A 14,279-nucleotide genomic window follows, 5' to 3' on the forward strand; every position below is an offset into this window, starting at 1 on the left:
CAACTTCTCTAATGGACAGTATGGCAATAAGAATAAAAAACCTTATGTGTATGCATGACCTCTGTCCTAAAACTTCTTCTAGAAATATATTCTAAGAAAATAATTGGATAAATGTACCGAGATGTATATATAGAGAAGGTGTATACACAGGGATGCCTAGGCAGCACTATTTATTAAATAATAGAGACTAACTGAAAATAAATGTTCAGTATTAGGTAGGTAAATCTAGCATGCATATTCATACAACAGACAAGGAGATCTAGGCCTGTATTTACTGATGGGAAGATGGGTCCAATTACAGGTGTTTAAAAAACAGACAAAATTCTAGTTTTTATACAGAACAGTATATATAGAATTATCTACATTGGTAGGAAAAAACTATTACTGAGGTATGTAATTCTACTTAATATACATATCTATGAAAAAAGGATATTTATAAGAATATTAAGAGTGATCTATTATTTTAGACTACATTCCAGTTCAGCTAAATTAGCATTTATCAGCATAAAAGTAATTAGTGATTTTATTTTATATGATAAAAAAGGGAGAAGTTAAACAGAGAATTACTACAACAGTAAAATTACTAAGGACAAAAGTGGGCAAAAGCTTTACACAGACTTTTTTTTGCAACAGTAATTCTCATCATATATCATACCTGTAGATGTACTACCCACCCTTTGATTTTCTCTCTATTTTTTTCCAACTAAGGATGCTTTTTATTTTCCTTTGGTCTGTGAGTTGAAACCTTTACATGGTAACTGTGTTATGGAATTAAATGTGGCCTAAAAGATCCATTTATGAATCTTTCCTACTTTCTATACCCTTTCATTTAGGGCTACTTCATTTCCAACACCTGTCTAAAAGATTCATGTGTTACTACTAATTTCCTAGTGCTGTGCTTAGTCGCTCAGTTGTGTCCAACTCTTTGTGACCCCATGGACTGTAGCCTGCCAGGCTCCTCTGTCCATGGGGATTCTCCAGGCAAGAGTACTGGAGTGGGTTGCCATGTGCTCCTTCAGGCGGATTCTTTACCAGCTGAGCTACCAGGGAAGCCCATTTAGTAAGAGAGTTATACATTTTATATGAAGTTATTTTCCCGGGCAATCTCAGTTTTACCTTTAATTGTCCTCTTTAAGCAGGACTATGACCATTATATATCGACAAGAACAAAGTGATCATGAGCCAGTATTTGTATGTAGATGACATAGCCAAATTAATCAACAGTTAACTGCCAGAGTCCAAGTCTGCTAATGACAACAAATACTTTAGCAAGACAGTAAACACTTAGAGAACTCAATGCTATTGCTCTTAATTTTCCCTTCGGGCATATAAAAAGAGCAGAATTATCAAAAGCTTTTAAAAACAAAACCAGATCAATCATGAGAATTATACATTAGGATAAAAAATACTAGAAAGATTTTTCTCAACTGAGTTACACAAGAAAGCAGGTGAAGAAGTAAGCTACATTTGGAAGTTTTGTAAAAATCTGGGCACCTGCTCCTCGACATTTCACTTGTATCTGAAGGCTTTCAGCAGTTTTATATACTCTGTAACTAACGTCCAGGTCTGGGTTCTGAAGCCCTAATTCTTAAGCACCTATAAACAGTTCAAATTCTTCTCTTGCTCTCATTATATTTTAATTTATAGTCTGTATATTTCTATATTTTAAGAGAAAATAGTGACCAGTAATGATGCCTTTTAAAGAGTCTGTTATATTATTATTTCAATGCAAGGTGCAGCTTAGCAAATAAACCAGTTTCCCAGTATTATCCAGTTTGGTCACTGATTTATTGTAAAATAAAAGTCACTATTTTAAAAGCAGGGATAAATGAATTAGCAGGAGGTGAGAAATACTGTAATAAATCTGGCTAAGGGTAATTTCTGATGAGGAACTGATATATCTCTTTCCCAAAACTGTTCAAGGAGAAAAAAGCTACAAAAGTCAGAAAAAAATCTGAGTCATAAACAATTTTCTTTATTACATAGTTGAAAACTAATGTAAACTTTATTCATATACTGGTTTAAACTGATTTTTAAAAACTATTTCCTGGAAAACTCTGAGAGAAAAAAATTCTGCAGATAATTTTGATTAGCTCAAAGAAATATTACAATGATAAAAGCTCATTAATTGAGCACTTCCTACATGCTAGGTTCTAGTTCTAACACAGTCTTAGCTAGATGACAGAAGCAAAGTACAGAGGAGTTAGAAAAGTCGTCGAATGTCATGCAGGAAACTGGATTTAAACTTGGTCATTTTGACTACAAGTTCAGGTTCTTAACATATGATGACATATCACAAACAAAATGCAATCACCATAAAAATACAAGGTTGAATGGTAAGTATGTGAAGATTAAAAAAAAATTTTTTTAAACTAATGCTGACGCAAAAATATCCTTCTGTTGGTACTTTTGATTTTATTATGAGGGCAGAGACTGCACACATCCAAATCCCTATCCTAAACTCCTAACCAATGCTGACACTAAATAATTTAAAATCAATTTCCAAAGATTTATCATATGGACAGGAATACTCATTTCCAAGGGTAATCTACCTAAGGAAAATACAACCAGTTCAACAAAACTTATAATGGTAATGAGACAAATTTTATTTAAAAAGTTATTTCCCTGTTGAATATATTATGAGATATTTTAAATTATATTGGAAGTGAGACTTGAAACCCACTTTGATGCTATAACATATCCTACAGACCATGTCCACAAAAGTTGCTGAATCCTGTCTGAAGAAATAGATATCACAGGATAGTTAAAAACCAGATACCTTCTACTAGCTTCAGTTCAATTTGAAATCTTTCAGGAGTACCTCCTATATGGTGAGATTCCAAGCTATTCACAACAGAGGATACAAAGGGCACATGCATGCCTGACAGAGAAACTATTTAGCAGATAAGGAAGGCTCGTTTAATGCTTGATGTTACTATTTTAAATTCAAACCAAAACAAGTGGCCTAATCAAAAGACTTCTAAGAACTGGGAAAGCAGGCTGAAATAAAGCACAGAAAGACTCAAGTCCACTCTATACATTCATACAGTACCTGGGAGCTGAATCTGTGAACATCGTCAGAGGCACTGACTAGATCAATGGAAGACATGGAGGAAGAGCGACTATAGGGCTACCAGAGACAGACAAAGAAAAAACCAAGTAATCAGAACAAAGGCACAACAGAGCATTCAGTACCAACTTCCAAACACAAGATAAAGAAAGAGAGAACAAAGCACTATATGAAACAGGCTCAGCAGCGAGTGCTGACTTCATGCACCTATTATGTGTAATGCTCCAAAATCTTTCTATAAAGAATGCAGGCTGCCAATAATATAAAATGGTACCACTTAACCCCAGAGAAAAAAGATTTACTATCACTGGCTTTGTCTCTGGTTAACTGTTTTGGACAAGCCATTCCCTATTCCCCACCCTTCTTTTCCCTCAAATAAAAATGGAAGAACATTATATTCAGAAGAAGGATTTTTAACAGTTTTTGGAGGATGTCTATGGAAGAAAACATGTAATACCAAACAAAAAAAAATCTCATTACTTAAATTCAGGAAAATGAAGAAAACGTATGTAACAGGGCAGTTTCATCAACAGTGAAGAATACAGCATATACTTTCAGTAAACTCTGGCATTAGCTTACCTTCTGGACAAATCTATGAGTCCCCACAGAAGAAAAGGCATCTCCAGATGGCATTGAAGGAGACCAGTGTAACCTGACCTTTTCACTCTGCGACTAAGAAAGCACATAATTTTGATTAGGAAGGTTACAAAGTGTATTTTTCAACTTAAGAGTGGATAATGTAACATTTAATTACTTAACAGTTTAGTATTTATCAATATTTGAATTATGAAGCTACTCTAAAGACACTGCTGCTGCTAAGTCACTTCAGTCGTGTCCGACTCTGTGCGACCCCATAGACCGCAGCCCACCAGGCTCCCCCATCCCTGGGATTCTCCAGGCAAGAACAGTGGAGTGGGTTGCCATTTCCTTCTCCAGTGCTTGAAAGTGAAAAGTGAAAGTGAAGTCGCCCAGTCATATCCAACTCTTTGCGACCCCATGGACTGTAGCCCACCAGGCTCCTCCATCCATGAGATCTTCCAGGCAAGAGTACTGGAGTGGGGTGCCACTGCCACCTTGCCAAATCTTGACACTTGATGTATCCTGATTTTCTTCTTTCAGATTCCAAAGATACTAACCATAGACCAAGGATATTGACAGTCCCTTGAATATTTCTTTTTTCCAAAGTCTAAAGAAATTTTCATTGATTCTCTTCAATTCCAACTCAACCACCATACTGATATTCAGTAGAGAAGCATTTTTAAGCCAGAAGGGATGATGTGAATCATCCTGTCCAAGCACTTGTTTCAAAGTTTAGAAAACCAAGGCCCAGAGGATTTAAGCAGTAAGTGGTGAGCTACATAATTAGTGGCAAAACTCAAGACTAATCTGTCTTGATCTCAAAGTTCAAAACTCTTCCCCAAATAACCCAGATTAAAACAAAAGGAAAAACACAGTGAAGGGGAAAAAACTAACCAAAAAAACCTTAAACAACCCTAAAAAACCAAATACAAGGATGCTATTTCAGATGCTACATTTTTGGCACCCAAAATGAGAACTCACTTAGGAACTGAAAGTTTTAGAGTTCTGCATGTTAAAAAACGGGAAATGAGATCTATAAAATGAACATGAAAAGCAAATAGCCACTGTTGCAGACGACTTACCTTGGGTAGACAGATCAGTAAATGGGCACTGTCAACTTAAAAACAATGCACAACATGAGAGTTGTGAGCTAGGTTTCACTTGGGGCAAAATGAGGACCACAGCCTAGGAGACAGCATGTCAGAGAGCTCTGAGACACTGCTCCAAAGAGGTAGTGAGGGAAGGTCAGCATATTTGTGATTTTGGTGAAGGGGGAGTATATGCGATCAAATGCATTTTTGAATATTTCAGCTAGTCACCAGTAGCAGACATCACCATGAAGGAATTTAGTATCTTTTCTAGATATGAGATGGAAGAATTGGACTCATAAAATCACATCCTAAAGATATCTATCTGAAGGTCTATTCTGCCAATTTTCCGCGAGCACGAAGTGCCTCATTCCTGCTCTCCAACCTGTACTCTGTTTAGGGAGTGCTGAAGGACAGCAGTTGCAACAGCACCTGTGATTTACTCCGTGTAGAGGCAGGTGGCAAGTGTCCATCTAGTTGACAGCATAATAGCCTTCACTGCCTTTAAAATCAAAAGGAATAAACAAGCCAATTTTTCTATGCAAGTTAATTTAGGGTATACAACTGACACACATGACTTATTTCTAAGGTGTTTACAGTCTTGAGAAGAATAACTAAAATTCAAGCATAAGTACCATCTACTGGTTAAGTTCAGTTCAGTTCAGTCACTCAGTCATATCTGACTCTGCGAACCCATGGACTGCAGCACACCAGGCCTCCGAGTCCATCACCAACTCCCAGAACTGGCTCAAATTCATGTCCATTGAGTTGGTGATGCCATCCAACCATCTATCATCCCCTTCTCCTCTTGCCTTCAGGTGGCCCAAGTATTCGAGTTTCAGCTTCAGCATCACTCCTTCCAATGAACATTCAGGACTGATTTCCTTTAGGATGGGCTGGTTGGATCTCCTTGTAGTCCAAGGGACTCTCAAGAGTCTTCTCCAACACCACACTTCAAAACCATCAGTTCTTCAGCACTCAGCTTTCTTTATGGTTCAACTCTCACATGACTACTGGAAAAACTATAGCTTTGACTAGATGGACCTTTGCTGGCAAAGCAATGTCTCTGCTTTTTAATATGTTATCTACATTGGTCATAACTTTTCTTCCAAGGAGCAAGTGTCTTTTAATTTCATGACTGCAGTCACCATCTGCAGTGATTTTGGAGCCCAAGAAAAGAAAGTCTGCTGTTTCCATTGGTTCCCCATCTATTTGCCATGAAGTGATGGGACTGGATGCCATGATCTTAGTTTCCTGAATGTTGAGTTTTAAGCCAGCTTTTTCACTCCCCTCTTTCACTTTCATCAAGAGGCTCTTAGTTCCTCCTACCTTTCTGTCACAAGGGTGGCGTCATCTGCGCATCTGAGGTTACCGATATTTCTCCCAGCAATCTTGATTCCAGCTTGCGCTTCATCCAGCCCAGCGTTTATCATGATGTACTCTGCTGCTGCTGCTAAGTCGCTTCAGTCGTGTACAACTCTGTGCGACCCCAAAGATGGCAGCCCACTAGGCTCCCCTGTCCCTGGGATTCTCCAGGCAAGAGCACTGGAGTGGGTTGCCATTTCCTTCTCCAATGCATGAGAGTGAAAAGTGAAAGTGAAGTCGCTCAATAGTGTCCCACTCTTTGCGACCCCACAGACTGCAGCCTACCAGGTTCCTCCATCCATGGGATTTTTCAGGCAAGAGTACTGGAGTGGGTTGCTATTTCCTTCTCCGGATGTACTCTGCATATAAGTTAAATAAGCAGGGTGACAATATACAGCCTTGACGTACTCCTTTCCCTATTTGGAATCAGTCCATTGTTTCATATCTAGTCCTAAGTGTTGCTTCTTGACCTGCATAAAGATTTTTTAGGAGGCAGGTAAGGTGGTCTGGTAAACCCATCCCTTGAAGAATTTTCCAGTTTGTTGTGATCCACACAGTCAAAGATTTTAGTGTAGTCAATGAAGCAGAAGTAGATGTTTTTCTGGAACTCTCTTGCTTTTTCTATGATCCAGCTGATGTTGGCAATCTGATCTCTGGTTCCTCTGCCTTTTCTAAATCCAGCTTGAACATCTGGAAGTTCACGGTTCACGTATTGCTGAAGCCTGGCTAGGAGAATTTTAAGCATTACTTTGCTAGTGTGTGAGGTGAGCGCAATTGTGTGGTAGTTTGAGCATTCTTTGGCATTGCCCTTCTTTGGGATTGGATTGAAAACTGACTTTTTCCAGCCCTGTGGCCACTGATGAGTTTTCCAAATTTGGTGGCACATTGAATGTAGCGCTTTCACAGCATCATCTTTTAGGATTTGAAACAGCTCAACTGGAATTCCATTACCTTCACTAGCTTTGCTTGTAGTGATGCTTCCTAAGACCCACTTGAGTTAGCGTTCCAGGATGTCTGGCTCCAGGTGAGCCATCATGGTTATCTCGGTCATAGAGATCTTTTTTGTATTGTTCTGTGTATTCTTGCCACTTCTTCTTAATACCTTCTGTTTCTTTAGATCCATGCCATTTCCGTCCTTTATTGTGCCCATCTTTGCATGAAATGTTCCCTTGGCATCTCTAACTTTCTTGAAGAGATCTCTAGTCATTCCCATTCTGTTGTTTTCCTCTATTTCTTTGCACTGATCACTAAGGAAGGCTTTCTTATCTCTCCCTGCTATTTTTTGGCACTCTGCATTCAGATGGGGCTATCTTTCCTTCTCTCCTTTGCCTTTCGTGTCTCTTCCTTTCTCAGCTATTTGCAAGGCCTCCTCCGACAGCCATTTTTCCTTTTTGCATTTCTTTTTCTTGGGGATGGTTTTCATCACAGCCTCCTGTACAATGTTAGGAACCTAGTGGTAATATGTGGTACCATCTAGTGGTAATACATGGTAACTGCACTGTTGCAGAATTCAGGTGAAGTGAAAGAAAGTGAAAGTGTTAGTTGCTCAATTGTGTCTGACTCTTAGGGACCCCATGTACTGTAGCTCACCAGGCTCCTCCATTCATGTATTTCTCTAGACAAGAATACTGGAATGGGTAGCCATTCCCTTCTCCAGGGGATCTTCCCAACCCGGGGATTGAACCTGGGTCTCCTGTGCTTCAGGCAGATTCTTTACCATCTGAGTCACAGGGAAGCCTCTAAAGAAGGTGAAGACCCAAATTAATCTTGAAACTGAGTTGAAGGATTTAAGAAATACTTCCCTTCAACTTCCACAGAAGGGGCTTGGTATAACTGCTGTGAATTTAATGATGATAAAACACTAAGCAAAGTTAAAAGTAAGGAAGTAATTAAGGTGAAGGTAGTGAAAGCAATAAATGAGTTAACAACAATAAATCTGAATGGTACTATCGTAGAAGAAAAATAAATTCTTGGTCATCTTCCTTTCGAATTCATATAGTATTTGGTGATGAAGAGAAATTCAAAGAGACTGTTTTACTCAGAGCAAATATATGTTTTGTATTAATAGAGTGACAATAAAACTGGTTAATGATAACAGAATGATAATAAAATTATAATAAAATTGGCTGAGAGAAATATCAAGAACCTCAGATATGCAGATGACACCACCCTTAGGGAAGAAAGTGAAGAGGAACTAAAGAGCCTATTGATGAAAGTGAATGAGGAGAGTGAAAAAGCTGGCTTAAAACTCAACATTCAGGAAACTAAGATCATGACATCCAGTCCCATCACTTCATGGCAAATAGATGGGGAACCAATGGAAACAGCAGACTTTCTTTTCTTGGGCTCCAAAATCACTGCAGATGGTGAACTACAGCCATGAAATTTAAAGAAGTTTGCTCCTTGGAAGAAAAGCTATGACCAACCTAGACAGGGTTATTAAAAAGCAGAGACATTACTTTGCCAACAAAGGTCCGTCTAGTTAAAGCTACAGTTTTTACAGCAGTCATGTATGGATGTGAGAGCTGGCCTATAAAGAAGGCTGAGTGCCAAAGAATTGATGCTTTAGAACTGTGGTGTTGGAGAAGACTCTTGCGAGTCCCTTGGACTGCAGGGAGATCCACCCAGTCCATCCTAAAGGAAATCAGTCCTGAATACTCATTGGAAGGACTGATGCTGAAACTGAAACTCCAATACTTTGGCCACCTGATTCGAAGAACTGACTCATTGGAAAAGACCCTGATGCTGGGAAAGATTGAAGGCAGCAGGAGAAGGGGACGACAGAGGATAAGGTGATTGGATGGCATCACTGACTCGATGGACATGAGTTTGAGTAAGCTTCGGGAGATGGTTATGGACAGGGAAGCCTGGTGTGCTGCAGTCCATGGGGTCGCAAAGAGTCTGACACGACTAAATGGCTGGACTGAACTGAAAATTGGATACTTCAAAGAGAACAGGTAGAATGTTTCCATTCAGTTTCATGTTATTTATGCATGCTTCGTTTAAACAATTATTAGTCTTCTTTCTACTGCTTGAAAATTGATCAATGAAGAAAGTGACTTATAAAGGTTCTTCTATATTTGTGACTCAATGTAGACACAGTTCATTTCTTAGGTTATGAGGATCATGATTTCAAATTCTGTTTATATGAAACATACACCAAGGATTTTTAAAAATTTTAAAAATTTACATACCTGTTCTTCTATTTTATCTTGTCTGTCAAGAGCAGCTTCAACAGCATCAAAGAACTCCTCTTCATTAATCAAACTGTTTGGGCCTTCCTATTTAGACACAGAGGGGGAAAAAAGAAGCAGTTGATTCAAGAAAATAGAAAACAGTGCTAGTCCTGGCATTAACTCTCGGACAAAATTAAAAAGTGAGCTGTCAAACATTTTGGAACCAGTTAGTACACTAGATAATACACAAAGATGAACAACATAAGTGCGACGCAAAATCACTAGTGTTACAATTAATTCACTCACTTGGTACTCAAATACTTACTATATATTCACCAACGTTGTGTTAGGGCAAATACAGTTAGCAGGGGGTTGGTGAACTATGGCCAATATACTCTATACAATATCACTAGTATTAAAATTAATTCCCTCACTTGGTACTCAAATACTTACTATATATTCACCAAGACTGTGTTAGGGCAAATACAGTTGAACAGGGGGTTGGTGAACTATATGGCCAATTCGAGTCCACTGTCTACTTTCAGAATGGCCTTTAAGCTCAGCATTTCATTTTTAAGTGGTTGAGAAACAAGAAAAGAGTAACATTTCAAAGAATTCCCTGGTGGTCCAGTGGTTAGGACTCTGCACTCTCCCTGATGAGGGTCTAAGTCAATCTCTGGTTGGGAAACTAAGAGCCCACAAGTGGAGCGCTGTGCCCCCACCCCCAAATCATGACATGGGAGTTATATGAACTGAGAGCTTTACTGGGACACAATCACGCTCATTCATCTCTATGGATTGTCCATGTCTGCTTTCATGCTACAGTGGCAGAGTTGAGTACCTGTGACGCGAGTACTTGTCAGAAACCATATAAAATTGCAGGAAGGTTTTAAGTACAACGGTGCAGAAGATCTATAGCCAATGAAAAGTACCAACAGGGTTTCTGAAGGGGATCTTCCTAAGCAAAGACAATTACATCATAGAGAAAGAAAAGTTGAACTGATGCTTGAAAGCCTGCTTAGAACGGTAGAGCAGTGGTTCTCAATCACTTGAGGAACTGCCTGGGGAACTTACTAAAATGAAAAGACCCAGGGCCCAATTCACAGAAATTACTGTTTAGTAGGTCTTGGGTAGAGCCAGGAATATGCATGTTAATAAGTCCTCCAAGTAGTTCTAATGCAAGTAGAACCTCAGTTGCATCACAAGATAAAAATACAAAGAATAGCAGCAAAATGGAAACAAGCAAGGTATGTATATATCTTGCGGTGATAAAACACATTTAAGTGAACTGAACAACAAGTAGACTATAAGCAGAACAACAGCTCAGTTGGGGTCCATAGTAGGCTACCCCATGGTTCTTAATGGCATTTGAGTATTCTGAATTAAAGTTACTTTAGAAATGGCCAATGCAAGAGGAACACTCTGACACTCCAGTCTCCCTGAAAACAGGAAACAAATCTCATGTGAAGTGTGCATTCCCTGTATCCAGAGGTTGCTTTGTTGTTGCTGCTTAGCTGCTAAGCTGTGTGACTTTTGATCCCATGGATTATAGCCTGCCAGGCTCCTCTGTCCATGGAATTTTCCAGGCAAGGATATTGGAGTGGGTTGTCATTTCCTCCTCCAGGGGAACTTTCTGACCCAGGGATCAAGCCCTGGTGGATTCTTTACTATGAGCCACCGTTGGAGGCCCCATCATCCTATCAATTCCTCAAAAATTTATTGTTTCTTTGCTGAATGAGCATAAAAGCTGACTGCTTTGGCCTCTTTTTAGGTCCCATTTCTGTGAGACCCTGCCATGCAGATGAATTAAAATTTGATTTTCTCTTGTTAATCTGTCTCATGTCAATTTTATTATTAATCCAGTCACAAGAACTCAAGGAGGGTAGAGGGGGGAATATTCCTCTCCCCAGCAGCTTCATATTATGGTTAAACTGAAGGTTGAAAAGGCAGGCTTGGGTTTAAGTTTCCTAAATTTTTAAATATACAAAATAAGACAAATGAACTACTGTGAGTCTGTCTGGAATCTTCCCAATTAAGACTGAAAATTCCAAGTCACCACAACTCCATTAAAAGGTCTGTAGTAACTCATCCCTACCCTGCCACAGCCTGGGGCCCCACAAGAAGAATGGGAGGAACTGTGCTCTAGTGCTTCTGTTATTTGGCACAGGCGTATCAGAAATCCAGAGTCAGTGCAACCGGTCTAGAGGATCCCGCGAAAGTCACTTCAAAACCCCCCTGAACTTTTTAATTACAACACACATAAAAGTGCACATCTCAATGAATTACCAAAATATCTGTCTGGCACGTGGATTATTCTGAGCTAGCTGAAAACAAGCAAAGGCCTGAAAGATTCAGGAAGAAACTCTGATCTTCCCCTTTCACGATCTAAAAAAGTTTCAGTGTCTGTGCCGAGAACAGAGCAATCACTAGAGAGATCTGCACGGAACGTGGGCTGGATGTTATAAGGGAGACTCAGCAGGGCCTAAAGACCAGAGCCGGCAGCGTGCCACTCTTTCTGTGTGGCCCAGCAAACACTGGTTGCCAAGCATCTGCTTTTCCATCTTCATGTGAATTACCTCACCTTTTAAGTCTTTTAAGTTCCAAACCACTATGTCCCCATGTTTTGTCTTCAGCTGAAGATGGTATTTAAGGTGAGGGTTTCGGCCATTTTGGGGAGTTACTCAGTTTCCCTGGATTTCTCCGACATAGACATATCATTAAACCTTGATTTTCTCCTGTTAAATGTCCTGTGTCAATTTAATTTTTTAGATGAGCCACAAAAAACAAGAAAGGTAGAGGAAGATTTATTCCTCCCTAACATAACCATCTAACGACCAGCTATATCATGAAAAAGAGTCATGCAGGGCTCCCTTTAAAAAGTCAAAATATTTCAGACACTCATGTTAGCAGAATCACTTTGGTCTCTGTTGATCTTACAAAGCCATAAAATACCCAAAATCTATACTGAACTCAAACGTTTTCTAATGACTTTTAAATTCTACTGATCATAATCACATCTATAAGAAGTTGTAATGCTCAATCAATCTATTCAAGAGTCAGAGTCTCAGGAGTCTATCTACTGGGAACTACAGTGTTAAAAATCTGAGAAAGAACTGGAATAAATTTTCCTTTTATTAAAAAACCTTAATTTCTCACTGCAAAAAAAAAATTGTAAAAATGTAAGGTGATAGATGTTGTGATCATGTTACAGCATAAATGTATAGTGAAAGTTGCTCAGTCATGTCTGACTCTCTGTGACCCCATGGACTGTACAGTCCATGGAATTCTACAGGCCAGAATACTGGCGTGGGTAGCTTTTCCTTCTCCAGGGATTGAACCCAGGTCTCTCACATTGCAGGCAGATTCTTTACCAGCTGAGCCACAACGGAAGCCCAAGAATACTGGAGTGGGTAGCCTATCCCTTCTCCAGCAGATCTTCCTGAGCCAGGAATCAAACCGGGGTCTCCTGCATTGCAGGTGGATTCTTTACCAACTGAGCTATCAGGTAAGCGTGTGTGTGTGTCAGGGAAGCGTGTGTGTGTGTGTGTCAGGGAAGCATATGTGTGTGTACCAAAGCATCATTGTACACCTTAAACTTACACAATGTTATATGTTAATTTCAATAGTTGTAAATAAATAAATGTCCTCTGAAATAAAAACAGAAACCTTTTCTGTCTCATTAAGCTTACCAAGGAAAAGAGCTGTTTATTGCTGCGTCGGTGGGACACTTCAGAGTCTTTATCTTACTTGCCCTATCAGCAGAGTTTCTTATGTTAATGACCTTCATTGGTGCCATCATCCCCTCCGTTCAGTCAGTGCAGTCGCTCAGTCGTGTCCGACTCTGTGACCCCATGGACTGCAGCACGCCAGGCTTCCCTGTCCATCACCAACTCCCGGAGCTTGCTCAGACTCATGTCCATCGAGTCAGTGATGCCATCCAACCATCTCATCCTCTGTTGTCCCCTCCTCCTCCTGCCCTCAATCTTTCCCAGCATCAGGGTCTTCTCCAGTGAGTCAGTTCTTCGCATCACGTGGCCAAACCATTGGAGCTTCAGCATCAGTCCTTCCAATGAATATTCAGGACTGATTGCCTTTAGGATGGACTGATTGGATTTCCTTGCAGTCCAAGGAACTCTCAGAAGTCTTCTCCAACACCACACTTCAAAAGCATCAATTTTCCAGTACTCAGCTTTCTTTATAGTCCAACTCTCACATCCATACAAGACTACTGGAAAAACCATAGCTTTGACTAGACAGACCTTTGTTGATAAAGTAATGTCTCTGCTTTTTAAAACGCTGTCTAGGTTGGTCATAGCTTCCCCCGGGATTTGTAATTTCCCAGTCCTCTTGGGCTTCCCAGGTGGCGCTGCTGCTGCTGCTGCTGCTGAGTCACTTCAGTCGTGTCCGACTCTGTGTGACCCCTTAGACGGAAGCCCAACAGGCTCCCCCGTCCCTGGGATTCTCTAGGCAAGAACACTGGAGTGGGTTGCCATTTCCTTCTCCCCAGGTGGCGCTAGTGGTAAAGAATTTGCCTGTCAATGCAGGAGACATAAGAGAACAGGGTTCAATCCCTAGGCTGGGCAGATCCTCAGGAGGAGGGCACAGCAGCCCACTCCAATATTCATACTTGGAGAATCACATGGACAGAGAAGCCTGGTGGGCTATGGTCCACGGACAGAGGAGCCTGGTGGGTTACGCAGTCTGTAGGGTCACAAAGGATCAGTTCAGTTCAGTTCAGTTGCTCAGTCGTGTCCGACTCTCCGCGACCCCATGAATCACAGCACGCCAGGCCTCCCTGTCCATCACCAACTCCCGGAGCTCACTCAAACTCATGTCCACAGAGTCAGTGATGCCATCCAGCCATCTCATTCTCTGTCGTCCCCTTTTCCTCCCGCCCCCAACCTTTCCCAGCATCAGAGTCTTTTCCAGTGAGTCAACTCGTTGCATGAGGTGGCCAAAGTATTGGAGTTTCAGCTTTAGCATCAGTCCTTCCAATGAACA

General features: G+C 40.4%; 1 protein-coding gene across 3 annotated transcripts in view; it reads right to left on the reverse strand.

The window, feature by feature from the left end:
* CERT1 (ceramide transporter 1) overlaps nucleotides 1-14,279 on the reverse strand; it is a 134,892-nt gene that overhangs the window by 18,271 nt on the left and 102,342 nt on the right. For 2 of the 3 annotated variants that reach the window (XM_088839877.1, XM_055436302.2), the window contains 3 exons: nucleotides 9,297-9,383; nucleotides 3,650-3,742; nucleotides 3,053-3,130 (listed from right to left, as the gene is read on the reverse strand). In XM_088839877.1, the coding sequence (XP_088696003.1) occupies nucleotides 3,053-3,130; nucleotides 3,650-3,742; nucleotides 9,297-9,383 (258 nt within the window). The remainder of the gene's footprint in view (nucleotides 1-3,052; nucleotides 3,131-3,649; nucleotides 3,743-9,296; nucleotides 9,384-14,279) is intronic. The other variant, XM_055436301.2, reaches the window with a different exon arrangement.

Source organism: Moschus berezovskii, chromosome 9, assembly GCF_049115385.1.
Source record: "Moschus berezovskii isolate FMDL1 chromosome 9, NW_MosBer_1.0, whole genome shotgun sequence".
NCBI classification, from domain to species: Eukaryota; Metazoa; Chordata; class Mammalia; order Artiodactyla; family Moschidae; genus Moschus; species Moschus berezovskii.